Source organism: Thamnophis sirtalis, unplaced genomic scaffold, assembly GCF_051295495.1.
Source record: "Thamnophis sirtalis isolate CommonGarterSnake01/CBP01778 unplaced genomic scaffold, rThaSir2_p1.2 scaffold_4, whole genome shotgun sequence".
Classification (NCBI taxonomy): Eukaryota; Metazoa; Chordata; class Lepidosauria; order Squamata; family Natricidae; genus Thamnophis; species Thamnophis sirtalis.
Window position 1 is genome coordinate 29,836,993 of NW_028261384.1, and position 14,002 is coordinate 29,850,994.

General features: G+C 43.8%; 1 protein-coding gene across 1 annotated transcript in view; it reads right to left on the reverse strand.

Moving 5' to 3' along the window:
* Window positions 1–14,002, reverse strand: part of CUNH10orf67 (chromosome unknown C10orf67 homolog) — an 84,318-nt gene that overhangs the window by 18,249 nt on the left and 52,067 nt on the right. The window contains exons 12-13 of the mRNA XM_014067034.2: window positions 7,151–7,216; window positions 214–447 (exon numbers count right to left, since the gene is read on the reverse strand). Coding sequence (XP_013922509.2) covers window positions 214–447; window positions 7,151–7,216 — 300 coding nt within the window. The remainder of the gene's footprint in view (window positions 1–213; window positions 448–7,150; window positions 7,217–14,002) is intronic.

A 14,002-nucleotide genomic window follows, 5' to 3' on the forward strand; every position in this document is an offset into this window, starting at 1 on the left:
ACACCTAATGAGGAATGCTAGTGGAATGAAGTGTGGAACGTGCCACCTGTCAGGATAACCCCAAGGAAAAACAGAAAATTCCTTGCTCCCTCTTCATTTTGCCCTATGGTTACAAAGGTCTTTGAGAAAAATTATGAGGACAATGCTGCAGCTGAGAATGAAGATGTGATTTGGGGATCAGGATTGTCTTAGCTTAGAAAAATAGCTTAATACCTCATCACAAATTTCACTTGTCCCATCTCCTTTGGTGGCTGCTTCTTTGACGGCTGCTTCTTTGGCGGCTGCTTCTTTGGTGGCTGCTTCTTTGGCGGCTGCTTGTTTGGTGCCTGCTTCTTTGGTGGTTTTTGGTTTAAGAGCTGCCTCTTTACTGGCTGTCTCTTTGACAGTTTTCCCTTTGGTGTCTTTTTTTCGGCCCTTTTTCACTGTTCCTTCCAGATCTGAGCCTTTCTATAAAATACAATTAATAATCCTTCAATTTAAGACATGAATGATCTTTTGTAAAATAACTCTCAGGCATTAAGCCCTGATATAAATCTCATTTCAAAGCTTGGCTAGTTGTGTGTGTGTGTGTGTGTGTGTGTGTGTGTGTGTGTGTTGGGGAGTGGATCTTGCCTAGCACCTCAAATATTCTCCCGAGGGAAACTCACCTGCTCTCATCTTTGTTCATCCTTTGATGGCTGTTTCACAGATTCCTGCTTCTTATGGTTTATAAATATTAGAAATGAATAAAACACAATAATAACAAGATTTGAAAGGCTGAATGGCAATTTATAAGATAATGGAGCTGTCTAGTCTAGTCACAGCATTGTCAAAGTAACAAAAAAGATTTAAAAACAGCAATAAAAAGCTAATGCACAGCTAGGATGAAAAAGGCAAGTAAGATGAGGAAACTAATGTGGGAGGATGAACACAATGGGCAAAAAAACTATTTTTAATTTTCACTCCACAGGACAAATCTGATTTGTTAGGTGCCTATAATATCCTCCTGTTGTAGATGAAACACATTTGAAATAAGATGAACTTTATACACAGGATGCTAACTGCAGGCTTTGGAAAACAAAGCAACAATAGAAATGAATATGGCCCTTTAGAGGGGGAAAAGTTAGTTATTTCTGCCTTAAACTATTATATATGTCAACAGAATTTTATTGGTGTTATATATTACTTTCAAACATGTGTATATATTAACTTCAGATCAGAGCAATGGTCTTCTACAGATCCTAAGTTGAATATTTAAAACCAAGGTTTGTTAAAGAAAGCATTCTCGGTTTCTAAAGAAATTACTCTAAGTTTCTTCGCTGGTATCTTTGATTCCCAGTATACCTGCAAGGTATCTCATCTGGTGCCAATCAGGGCTGTGTGATAGTTTTAAAATATATAAACAATTAGGAAGTTAAATGCAATTAAATGAGGTGCTAACCTTAGAATCAGCTGAATCAGGACTTTACAGCCCTCTCTAAACAGTTTCACAGAGTCAGCATATTGCTCCCAACAATTTGGGTCCTAATTTTATTGACCTCAGAAGGATGGAAGGCTGAATTAACCCTGAGCCTGGTAAGATTTCAACTGCCAAATTGCAGGCAGCCTGCAGTCAGCAGAAATAGCCTGCAGTACGGCATTCTAACCACTGTGCTACCACGGCTCTTAAAAATGGCTCTATAAAAATGCTTTTGTATCCTAGGAAATCTGAGAGGCATTCTTAGCAAATAGAAATGATGGATTGCCTGTATTATATTGTGATTGCTGCCAAAGAATGGGACAGTAAGTGGTTCAAAGAATATGAAATAAAGATGGATGGAATATAAAGGAAGTCCTTGACTTACGACCACAATTGAGCCCAACTTTTCCATTTAAAAGAAAGCAGTGGTTAAGTAAGTTTTGCCGCATTCTGCAACCTTTCTTGCCACAGTAGTTAAGCAAGTCATTGCAGTTGTTAAGTGAATCACATGGTTATTAAGTGATCCTGTCTTCTCCCATTAACTTTGCTTGTCAGAAGGTTGCAAAAGGTGATCTTATGACTCCAAGACAGTGGAGCCATTGAAAAAAATGTGAGTTGCCACGCTTCCGAATATTAATTATGTGACCATGCCATGTTGCAACTGTTGTAAATTTTGAAAAAATAGTCATAAACCACTTCTTTCAGTGCTGTTGTGATTTTGGTCATGAAATGAATAGTTGTAAATTGAGGACTAAAATTATGTACAGTAGAGATAGCAGCATTCAAGGTAACTTTAAAATAATACTTGCTAATCATATGAGCCTCCAGTACTAGAAGGTGTTGTTGAATCAGCATTCCGGTCATTACCAAGTTGGAAGTTTACAAAATTGATGGAAAAATCTGCACAAATATGGAAGCAACAGAAAAAGACCCAGAAAGATTCTAACAAAATTATACAGGAAATTTGGAGAATACAGTGGCCAACAAAATGGAAAAGGTAAGTCTATGTACCAATATCAAGAAAGGAAAACTACAGCGTATTCAATCCATTAGATTGAATTGTAATTTTCATGTTAGCAAAATAATTTTTAGGATTATGTATGTTAGAGAGCTACATATCAAGAGAAAGATGCTAAATGTTCATATTTGCTTCTTGTTCAGGGAACAAGAAACATTATAGCTGATCTGTGCTGGTTAATTGAGAAAGCCAAAGAACACTAAAAAGAAGCTTGCATGTTTTTCATTGATTATAGAAAATACTTCAACTGCATCAACTATGTCAACCTGTAGAAAGTGCTTAAGAAAATGGCAATCCCAGAATATCATATTTCCTTGTGTGAAACCTAAAGACTAGACAGGAAATTGCAGCCTGGATTCCTGCCTTTCACAATATGGCAAAATAGACTGTTCCAGGTTGGCAAACAACGAGACAAGGCTATATATTCTCTCTTAATCCCCCCCCCCCCCAACCTATATGATGAATATATAGGAAGGAAGCTGAACTGGAAAATTAGTGTGGTTTTAAAACTTCAAGATGAAAAACCAATATATTGTTGTATGAAATGTCTTTGTATATTAGTAGTTTGGGTTGATAGTGAAGTTGTTGATTTGAGCTCCGAGCTTGGCGATTTGGTTGCCAACATTTCGTCCCCATTCAAGGAGACATAGTATAGCCTTTCTTGTCATTGTACATCATGTATACAACAAAATTGGTTACACCTTCAGTGCGCTCTGGATTGTGCTTGTCTGGGGGATCAGTGGTCTTTAAATATCTTTTTGAGTCCTGGTCTGATTTTTGGTTATACTATCATCTCATTCCTACTCCTTCTTTCATTAGACTTGAAATTCTCAGTTCCTGTAACTCTTCATTATATGGTTTAGCCACCAGTCCTCTAATCATTTTTATTGCTCTTTTGTGCACTGGAGTCTTTGTACTGACCAAAGCTGGATGCAGTATTCCAAGTGTGATATCTCACCAGTGCAATATAAAGTGGTAGTAACACTTCATGTGGTCTTGATATTATCCTTCTGTTAATGAAGCCTAGGATTGCATTGACTTTTTTGGCAGCTGCAGCACACTCCTATCTCATACTTGTCCACTAGGACCCCTAGATCCCTCTCAAAATTATTGCTTTGAGCCAGGCACCATCTGTTCTATACCTGTGATTTTGGTTTTTCTTGAATAAATGTAAAATTTTGCCTTTCAGTGTTGACTGTCAACAGCAAAATTCCAATATATGTCACAGAGTACCACTTGGTGCGATAGCAATAAAGACAATATATTTAGATGTCACAATGTGATTATACTTGCAGAGATCAAAACTGAATAGTCAGTGGTTTTCTCTATAATTCTATGTGGAGAAAAGTTGGACTTTGTAGAAATAGGATATTGATGCTTTTGAACTTTGATGTTGGAGAAACCCCTGAGAAGAGATGGATAGCCAAGAAATAAACAAATATAGAACAAATCAGTCTGGAGTTTTCATTTAAAGTCCAAATAACTAGGCTCAAGGATCATACTTTGGGTATAATTGAGTTCTCCTGAGAAGTCTATAGGGAGACGTAGTTTGGCATAATGGCTAAGCATCAGACCCAGAAAAGCAGGAGACCATGTTCAGGACTCGTTTTAGCCATGAAAGCCGGCTGGGTGACCTTGGGCCAGTCACTCTCTCTCAGCCCACCTCATAGGATTGTTGCTGTGGGGAAAATGGGAAGAAGAATGTGGGTTGGATATGTTTGCCACCTTGAGTTTTTTAAATAAAAATAATAAAGGTGGGATACATATAAATGAACAAAGGTGGAAAATATACGTAGTAGGAAAAAGAAGGGAATGACCAGCATCAAGCTGGGTGGATTTGATTGCAGCAGCAATGAGTGCACTATTGGAAGATCTGAAAGGCCTAGTTTGAGGACAAATCATCCATTGAGGTCTAGCTATCTAGTCATTGAGAGTCAATACCAATTTGATTGCACATAATAAATCAATTAATAAAATAGTTTCCCTTTCTGAAGAACAACAACTGTGTTTCCTGATTGACCTGCACTGTTCAACAGCTAAACAAATATATTACACAATTGTAATTATACATATACAAGGATCAGGCAACTCAAGAACTTGTGCTGATTAAAATGTATTAAACTTACTTTGGTTTTTATTTTTAATACAAAATATTTTTTCTTGTACAAATATGGCTCAGATATATACAAATATAAGATGTAAGGAACCTTTTGAAATCCTGACAGGTGCCCACTACTGTATCTACCCATAATTCCAGCTACTTCGCTAAATCTATGTTAGAAGACAAATATTGAACAAAGCATACATATGTTTAACTACAATTATATTCTATTTTCTCTTATGCTGCTTCATGAACTTCATTGTACAGTTTCCAGTATGCCTCTGAATAACAGCCCAAAGTAACCAGATAATTCTGTTTACTAACCTTCTCACATAAAAAGCTGTACTGTAAAAATCAGGACAGTTAATAGAAGGCAGCAAAGAGTTAGTTTTCTGTATGCTTTTTGTGCCATTTATTGGCTGTTTGGATTTTTGCATCCCAGAGCTGTGAGTCTAAGCAGTTGATGCTACAAAATGATTTACTAGAAATGCATGTTTAACGGAATATTGACACTAATATATTAGTTACTGAGTTACCCTCTTAAAAGTAGCAAACACAAACGTCTTGATAACACATTACTTCTTTTATCTGAAAACAAATCAGAGATATTTCAAAACTATTTACCACATTATAATTAACTGATCATATTTCTCTCCTTTCTTTTGGGGACTGCTTTCCAGTCCAGCTAATCTCAGCATGTGTGACTTTCCCACTACATGTCACACTTTTACAAATATAGCTTTGATTAATAAAGGAAAGCAAATTCCTCTTGCAGCCAATGCAGCATCAAAGGAGCAGGTGAGTTATACATGGATTTAGACATTAACTTCTGAGTGCTTGCTTGCTGTGTGCCTTTATTTGAAGTTTGAGAAAGATGTAGGATAACAGTAGCCTTTAGTCAAACACAGTTTTATCAAACTCGATATTAAGAATATCTTTAGGAAGGAATACAAAAACAATCCTTTATTACTTAAAGCACCAACTGACTCATCCATACATTGGAACATGCTGAATGAAAAAATGTTAAAAAACCACAAAGATGATTTTGTAATAAAGTGAATAGTTGCAAATATTTGGTTTTTTAAACTTGCTTAAGATATGACCATTGCACAAAGTGTTTTATGAAGTCTTGCTAGAGTTTCAGGTGTTAAACCATCTAATCTGAATTTCTAAATTTATTCATAATTTTTTGAGAATCTATTGAAAACAAATATGGAGCAAAATGAGTTTTGTGAAACTTCATTTCCATCGATTTCAATCATCATGTTCGATCCTCAGCGAACAGCTTCCATGCTCCGCTTTCAGATTTTTTTTCTATAGTTATTTTTAAACAAATTATAAAGCATGTGATTTCTTTAATCCCATTGTTTTCCTCCGCTATGTAGGTAGCATTAGTTTATTATTTACATCTAATGTATATCTTCATGTAAGAATATATATTTATATATTAATATTTATGTATCCTTGTGCAATTATTTCTAAAAAAATTTGCATGTAGCTATTAGCTAAATGCACTTTAATGTTCTTAAATCAGACTTGTGAATAGCAAACAAAGGCAGTCTGTTAGTTTCATGTCTTATCAGTGGAAATGTTTGACTGGCCACAACTGGCCACCTGTTTGGACTGGGCTAGACAAAACTTTTGGCCTCCTTTGGTAAGATCCTTCATCTATTTTTAGCACAGAATATTGTATAAGGGTGCCTTCAGGTAAACTATGCAAATCACTCAGAAAAGGTAAAGGTTCCCCTCGTACATATGTGCTAGTCGTTCATGACTTTAGGGGTAGGTGCTAATATCTGTTTCAAAACCGAAGAGCCAGCGCTGTCCGAGGATGTCTCTGTGGTCATGTGGCCGGCATGACTAAATGCCGAAGGCGCACGGAATGCTGTTCCTTCCCACCAAAGGTGGTTCCTATTTTTCTACTTGCATTTTTACATGCTTTCAAACTGCTTGGTTGGCAGAAGCTGAGACAAGTAACGGGAGCTCACTCCATTAGATGGTGCTAGGGATTTGATCCGCCAAACTGCCAACATTTCTGATCGACAAGCTTAGCCTTTTAGCCATCGAGCCACTGTGTCCCTTTAAATCACTCATATGTTCCATTAAATCTGACTAAGGAGCTGAAATGTGTTTAATTCAAAAACAGCAAAATAAAATGTTATATATGGAAATTGGTCCTTGACTTAGAACCATTTGCTTAAAGTCATAATGGCCTCAGAAAAAAAGAGCTTACAACCTGTCCTTGCACTTACAATCAATGTTCCATTCCCATAGTCACAATTTGGGTACTTGACGACTGGCTTCTACTTAACAATAGTGTCCTAAAATTACGTGGTCATGATTTATGATCTTTTTTTTACTGATTTCTGGTAAAAAACCACCCATTGAAATTGAATTTGGTTAACAACAACATGACTCAACGACCAGGTGATTTGCTTAACAATCAGTCTAAAAATTGTTGTAACATTGGATCCATTATTGACTTACAGCTGCAATTACCTACAATGGAAATTTTGATCACACTTGTGGTCATAACTTGAGGACTACCATTACAATAAAATAAAATACATTCAGAGTCAATAGACTAACTTACCTTTGCTAATGGCTGAGCTCCAGTTTCTTTTAATTTTGCGGCAGCATCTTGAGCTTCTTTTAGTTCCTTAAGAATAAAGATAAAATAGAATTGAACAAAATTGCAATAATAAAAGTGATGGGAATTTCTAGCACTAGAAGGGAGGTGTTTATTTGCCTTAATTTACAATCAAACTAATGTATAGAACCAAGTTCCAATATAATCAATGATGTTCTCACATGTTAATTTTCTTGCACTTATAAAAAATTAAGGACAAAAGTATTTTACAAAAATATTTAACCAATAGATGTGTTATAAGACATATTTCAGTAACTTTTTAAAAACCGCAAATTAATTCACCTTGTGTTAATATAATGGTTTTCAATCTTCCCAATGCCGCAACCCTTTAATACATTTCCTCAGGTTGTGGTAACCCCAACCATAAAATTATTTTTGTTGTTACTTCAAAACTGTAATTTTGCTACTGTTATGAACTGTAATATAAAAGACCATTGGCTTACCTGAACGGTCATTCTCAGGGCAATAGCAATAGCAATAGCAGTAGACTTATATACCGCTTCATAGGGCTTTCAGCCCTCTCTAAGCGGTTTACAGAGAGTCAGCATATTGCCCCCAACAATCTGGGTCCTCATTTTACCCACCTCGGAAGGATGGAAGGCTGAGTCAACCCTGAGCCGGTGAGATTTGAACCGCTGAACTGCTGATCTAGCAGTAGCCTGCAGTGCTGCATTTAACCACTGCGCCACCTTGGCTCTTCGCTGCGAGGAGAGTCCAAGCGTGGGTTAACACAGTCTATCTGCCCTAGGACTGAGTTTTTTCTCTTGGCCACGCCTCCCTTTGCCTCCATTATTCAGTTTAAAAAACAAAGAACCACCGCGCAGGAAGCCCGTTCAACAGTCACATCCAGTCATTTCCCTCGCATCCGCGAGGACCCGTGGTGGGATTGGACTCTCCTCGCAGCACACTGAGAACGACTGTTCAGGTAAGCCAACGGTCTTTCTCTAGTGCGCTGCTTGGAGAGTCCAAGCGTGGGACATGCCCAAACTATAGTGTCCCTGGGTGGGGAGAGACCTGAATCTCCAAAGCCTCTGTGACCTTCTGTAGAATTCTTCGCCCCAAAGAGGCTTCGGCTGAGGCAAAGGCGTCAATTTTATAGTTCCTGATAAATACAGTGGGAGAAGCCCACGTGGCCATTCTGCAAATGTCGAGAATAGATGTCTGGGTCACCCAAGCCGCAGAAGTGGCAGCGCTCCTTGTCAAATGGGCAATCACCTGGCTAGGAGCTCACCTGCCCTGATGTTCATAAGCAAGTTTGATGCATAGATCTGACCTGACGGAGAGAGACGCTAACTCGGACACCCGTCGTGCAGACGTGATGGCCACGAGAAATGCCATCTTGAGAGTCAGATGGTGAAGACTTGCTTGTCGAAGCGGCTCGAACGGCACCACCGTCAAGGCTCGAAGAACCAGTGGCAGGTCCCAGGATGCGTACCGGTGAACCGCACGGGACTGATGTTCGTCGCTCCCTTCAGGAAACTCTTGACCTGTGCGTGTTGGCTCAAGGGACGGGAGGACCCTTTGATGAGGATGGTAGACAGGGCCGCGACCTGACACCGGAGGGTGCTGGGGGCCAATCCCCTGTCCAAACCCTCCTGCAGAAAGTTCAGCAACTGGGGAACCGAAACAGACACATCCCTTATGTCCTGTTTCTGGCACCAGGAAGAAAATGCAACCCAGATCTCCTCGTATATCCTGGTGGTCGAAGGCCTCCTGGACGCCTGGATAGTTTGAATGACCTTGTCTGAGATCTTCTGCTTCCTCAGGAGCTCCCCCTCAAGTGCCAGACAGCTAGTTGCAGCCACTGAGGATCCGGATGGCGAACTGCCCCCTGGCAGAGGGATATCTGCTCCTGAGGAATCCTTCACGGTCTCTGCACTGAGAGACCTACTAGATCTGCATACCAGGACCTCCTGGGCCAATGGGAGGAGACCAGGAGGATCTCCGCATCTTCTGCAAGTAGCTTGGACACCATGTGCAGAATGAGAGGTAGAGGAGGGAATGTGTACAATAGTCCTGGGGGCCATTTAAACCTCAATGCATCTGTCTCCTCCTCCCACTGAGAACGGTATCGGGAAAGGAACCATGGCAGATGTGTGTTGGCATGTGTGGCAAAAAGGTCTACTTGCGGTTGGCCGAATCTCCTCACAATCTGTTGGAACAGGTCCAGATAGCAATAGCAATAGCAGTAGACTTATATACCGCTTCATAGGCCTTTCAGGCCTCTCTAAGCGGTTTACAGAGAGTCAGCATATTGCCCCCAACAATCTGGGTCCTCATTTTACCCACCTCGGAAGGATGGAAGGCTGAGTCAACCCTGAGCCGGTGAGATTTGAACCGCTGACCTGCTGATCTAGCAGTAGCCTGCAGTGCTGCTTTTAACCACTGCGCCACCTTGGCAGTTGCCATTCGGATGGTCGATCTGCTGCCGGCTCAACCAATCCGCCTCCTGATTGCTGGACCCCGAGATGTGGTCTGCTTTGATGGATGCAGGTGGCATTCTGTTTCTGCCATGAGCTTTATGAAGTGGTGCCACCCTGCCTGTTTATGTGTGCCTTCGTGGCCATGTTGTCTGTCAGCAACAGTACATGGTGCCCCACAACCAGGCTTGAGAATCGCCTTAGGGCGAGGCGGGCAGCACTCAGCTCCAACCAGTTTATGCTCTGGGAGGCCTCCCTCTGGGTCCACAGTCCTTGTGTGAGTTGGCCCTGACAGTAAGCCCCCCCACCCGAGAAGGCAGGCAGCTGAAGTCACCACAATCTGCTCGGGTTCCTTGAAGAGGCACCCCTTCTCAACCGCCGCCATCTTCCACCAGGCAAGAGACTGGAGGACCTTGGGGGGGCCCTCACTCGTCTCGACGAGTTGCTGGTCTTGGCCCTCTGCATCGGCAGGAGAAACCATTGTAGCTCCCTGGCATGGAGACGTGCCCCGGGGGAACCACCTTCAACCAAGAGATCATGATCCCGCTGTCATGTGATAGTGTGACGATCGGCACTGACCTGGATCTCCGACACTGCTGCACTCTGCGCCTGAGGTTCTGCATGTGGTCTGGAGAGAGAAATACCTGACAGGTGAGAGAGTCTTTGATCGCGCCTAGATGTTGGATGTGCGTGGTCGGCTCCAACTGGCTTTTCTCCAAATTCACCAAGAAGCCATGCAGACGCAACGTGCGAATGGTCAGCTGGACATCTCACCTGGCTTGATTCTGGCTTGCGGAATTATGATGTCATCCAGGTAGTATTCTAGACGAATCGGGTGGTTACTGAGATGGGCCGCCACCACTGCTAGGATCTTTGTGAAGGTCCTGGGCACAGATGAGAGGCCGAACAGCAGAGCCCGGAACTGGTAGTGCCTCCCGTCATAGAACCTCAGGAACCATCTGTGTGCTGCATGGATTGGTACATGCAGGTAGGCCTCCTTTAGATCTATTGATGTAAGAAGATCTCCCCACCTGACGCAGTCCAGAATGGAGTGGAGTGACTGCATCTTGAACTTTTTGTATGCCAGATGTTGATTTAGGCGTTTCAGATCCAAGATGGCCCTCCACCCCCCAGAGTTCTTGGGAACTAAGAACAGTATGGAATAGAATCCCTGTCTTTCCTGTTCCCAGGGCACGGGTTCTAAGACCCTGATCTGGAGGAGGTGGGCAATTTCCGCCTACATAAGGGACCTCTTCAAGGTACTCTTTGGAGTCGGGCACCGAATGAACGTCCTTTGTGGAAAGGACAGGAACTCTAACACCAGGCCCCTCCTGATCGTGTTGAGTACCCAAGAGTCTATGGTGTTCTTCTCCCATACGTCGTTGTATAACTGTAGCCAACCCCTATGGGAGGACCCCTGTGATGGTCACTTGCCCTTACAGAACTGGCGGGAATTGTTCCTACCTGGGTACGGCTTCCAAAAGGAATGCTGCTGTTGTTGTCTGCCGCGTGACCCAAAGGAACCCCTGTCCTGACTACTATCCCCACCCTGGGAGTAGGATCTCTGATAGGCGGAAGTAGTGGACGGCTGGTTAGCATCCTGAGCCTGAAAGGACTGCTTCCAGAAGGAACCAGAGCCCTTGCGCTCGTTCTTCTTCAAGGTGGCTGGGAGAATCTTACGTTTGTCCTTCATTTCGATAACAAACTTGTCCAGGGCATCCCCAAAGAGCTGCCCCCCCTTTAAACGGGGCGGAAGCTAGCTTCCATTGGCCTTCATGTTAGCTGGCCAGTGATGAAGCCACAGCAGCCAACGCGAAATAACTTTGGAAGCCAACGCTCTAAAAGCAAACTCGGCGGCGTTCAACGAGGCATCCGCTGAGTATTCCACAGCCGTAATAATCTTGCTGAGGTCATGTTTCCACTGGGATCCCCTGGTGGGAGGCCTAGCCCTCAGCTGCCTGAGCCAAAGAAGGGACACCCTGATGAAGAAAGAGGCCGAGGTCTATGCTCTGATAGCCTAGGCGGCTGCCTGGTACACCTTATGGCAAGCCTTCTCAGATCATTTATCCTCCGCCTTGAGACCCTCGCTCTGTCTGCTGGCAGGTTCGAGCTTGATTTTAAGGAAACCACCAGAGCATCCACCTCGAGCAGTTTCAGCACATCTTCCATCTTACTCTCCACGGAATAAAGGGATTTATCCCCTCCGCTAGGATTGGTCAAGGTACCAGGCTGAACCTACTGCCTCTGGACCACGTCCAGGAATAGATCTGGAATTGGAATTAACTCCTGAGTGGGGGCGGTCTCTTTGAACAGACCCTCTTTGGGATCCTTGGTTGAAGAGGATGCAGCAGCTGTCCCCTTAGGTGTAGAACCCAAGTCGGTAGCTGCCTTGGCCTTATGTAAAATAGATTTAAACAATGATGGCTTGAACAAGCTGGTAAAGGCTGGCTTGTCAGGAGGTAAATCCTCAACCTCCGACAGCTCAAAACTTCCAGCCTCCTCCTCTTCCTCCCAAACTGACTCCTCCATGGCAACTGAAGTGCCCAGAGAGGCCGGAGCCCAAACCTGAGTGGAACCTGAGGCCAACTTAGACTTGGGGGGCCCAGATGTCCCCGTCTCTCTGTGTTTAATGCCCTCAGCGATCCCTTGGGATATGGCAATGAAGATGACCTTCCTCATCTTCGCTGATAATGCCGGATTTTTGTCCTCCCTAGGTCTTGGCCTAGATAGACCAGACCCGCTCCTGTGCCTCCCTGAGTTGGGCCTCTCCCCTGCACCCCCAGACCTTTCCTCTATCAGGGAAGGGATCTTCTGCCTTGGAAGGAGTGGGAGTCCTGTACTTCCCCATGCCACAGGGGCGAGCCCAACTCATGGCCCACAGGCACCGGAGACCTTTGTGGTTGTGGAGCCTTGGCCACAACGGCCCCTGCTGGTCAGGAGCCCTCCCTGGCACTATCACCAGCCCCAGACGTCCCCAGGGAGGCCTTCTTACTGGCACCCTTCCCTCCTTTACTTCCCTTGGATGGAGGGTTTAGCTTGCTGCGTTTGGCGGAGCAGCTGGGCACTGGGCACCTAGCCAGCTGGCTAAAGTGCGTCCGCAGACCAAATGGGGAGGAGAGGGCCGCCCGAGAGTCAGATTCCCTCCTCCTGCTGCTCTCAGAAGCTCCGAGTGGTGGGGAACAGGAAAGCAGGCCTGGCTGGCGCCCTGGACAAGGCCCGCGTTCCTCAGTGGTGGACTGTAACTGAGGGGCTGAGAATGGTCTTCTTCCTCGCTCTGAAGGCGCACAAATGCCTCCTCCGTCCATGAGGTTCCTAAAAATGGCAGCCAAGCATATGAACTACAATAATGGCCGCCGTCTCTACAGGCAAGGAGAGCACCGCTGCCCTTATCGGAATGCTCAGGCGCACTGTGCGAGCTCTGCAACGGCCCGATGGGACTCAACGTGGGGCGGGAAGCCTCCCACTGTCCCCTTGCTCGCCGGCCACTGCCAGACAAGTGACTCTCGTTCCCTGCTCCACGTGCGACCAGCGGGCGAAGAAATAGCCTGGAGCCCTCTCAGCACTCAAATTAGCTGTAAACCGATCTTCCGATCCTTGTAGGACACTTGAATGAAAAAACTTAAGGCAAAAACTAATTTAAACTAATTTAGACTATTTTAAACAGTATGCGGAGTCCAGTTATCTGCCCCAGGGCTGGAGTGCTCTCCAGAACAGTCCAAACGGGCGGACTGAGTTTTTTAAACTGAATAATGGAGGCAAAGGGAGGCGAGGGCAAGAGAAAAAACTCACTCAGTCCTAGGGCAGATACACTGTGTTAACCCACGCTTGGACTCTCCAAGTAGCACACTGGAGAATATCTGATCTGCAGGATGTATTTTCATTATTACAAATTGAACATAATTAAAGCATAGTGATTAATTTGCGAATCTTGGTTTGGGAGATCCTCAGCCAGGCTGGGATTTTCCAGGATAAAACAACCTCCCTGCCTGCTGATAGCAGCAGTTTGTGGTTTATATGAGTTTCACTTTATTAAGTTTACTTTTTTTACATTCCGTTCCCCCCACCCACCCAGTTTTCTCTCTCTCTCTCTCTCTCTCTCTCTCTCTCTCTTTCTTCCATTCCCCATCCCTTTCTTTTTTTCTTTCCATTCCCCCCTCCCTTTTCTTCTTTCTTTCCATTCCTCCCTCTCTTTTCTTCTTTCTTTCCCTCCCTCCCTCCCTCCCTTTTTTCTTTCTTTCTTACTTACTTAAACACAGATTAAGAAGTTGCCCTTTAAATGGAATTTTAAACAGAGGCTTAAGCTACATCGAACTGTGCTCCGTCCCGAGTGGAATTCCTCGGGACGGAAGGAATGGGTGGGCGGGCCTGTCCTCCC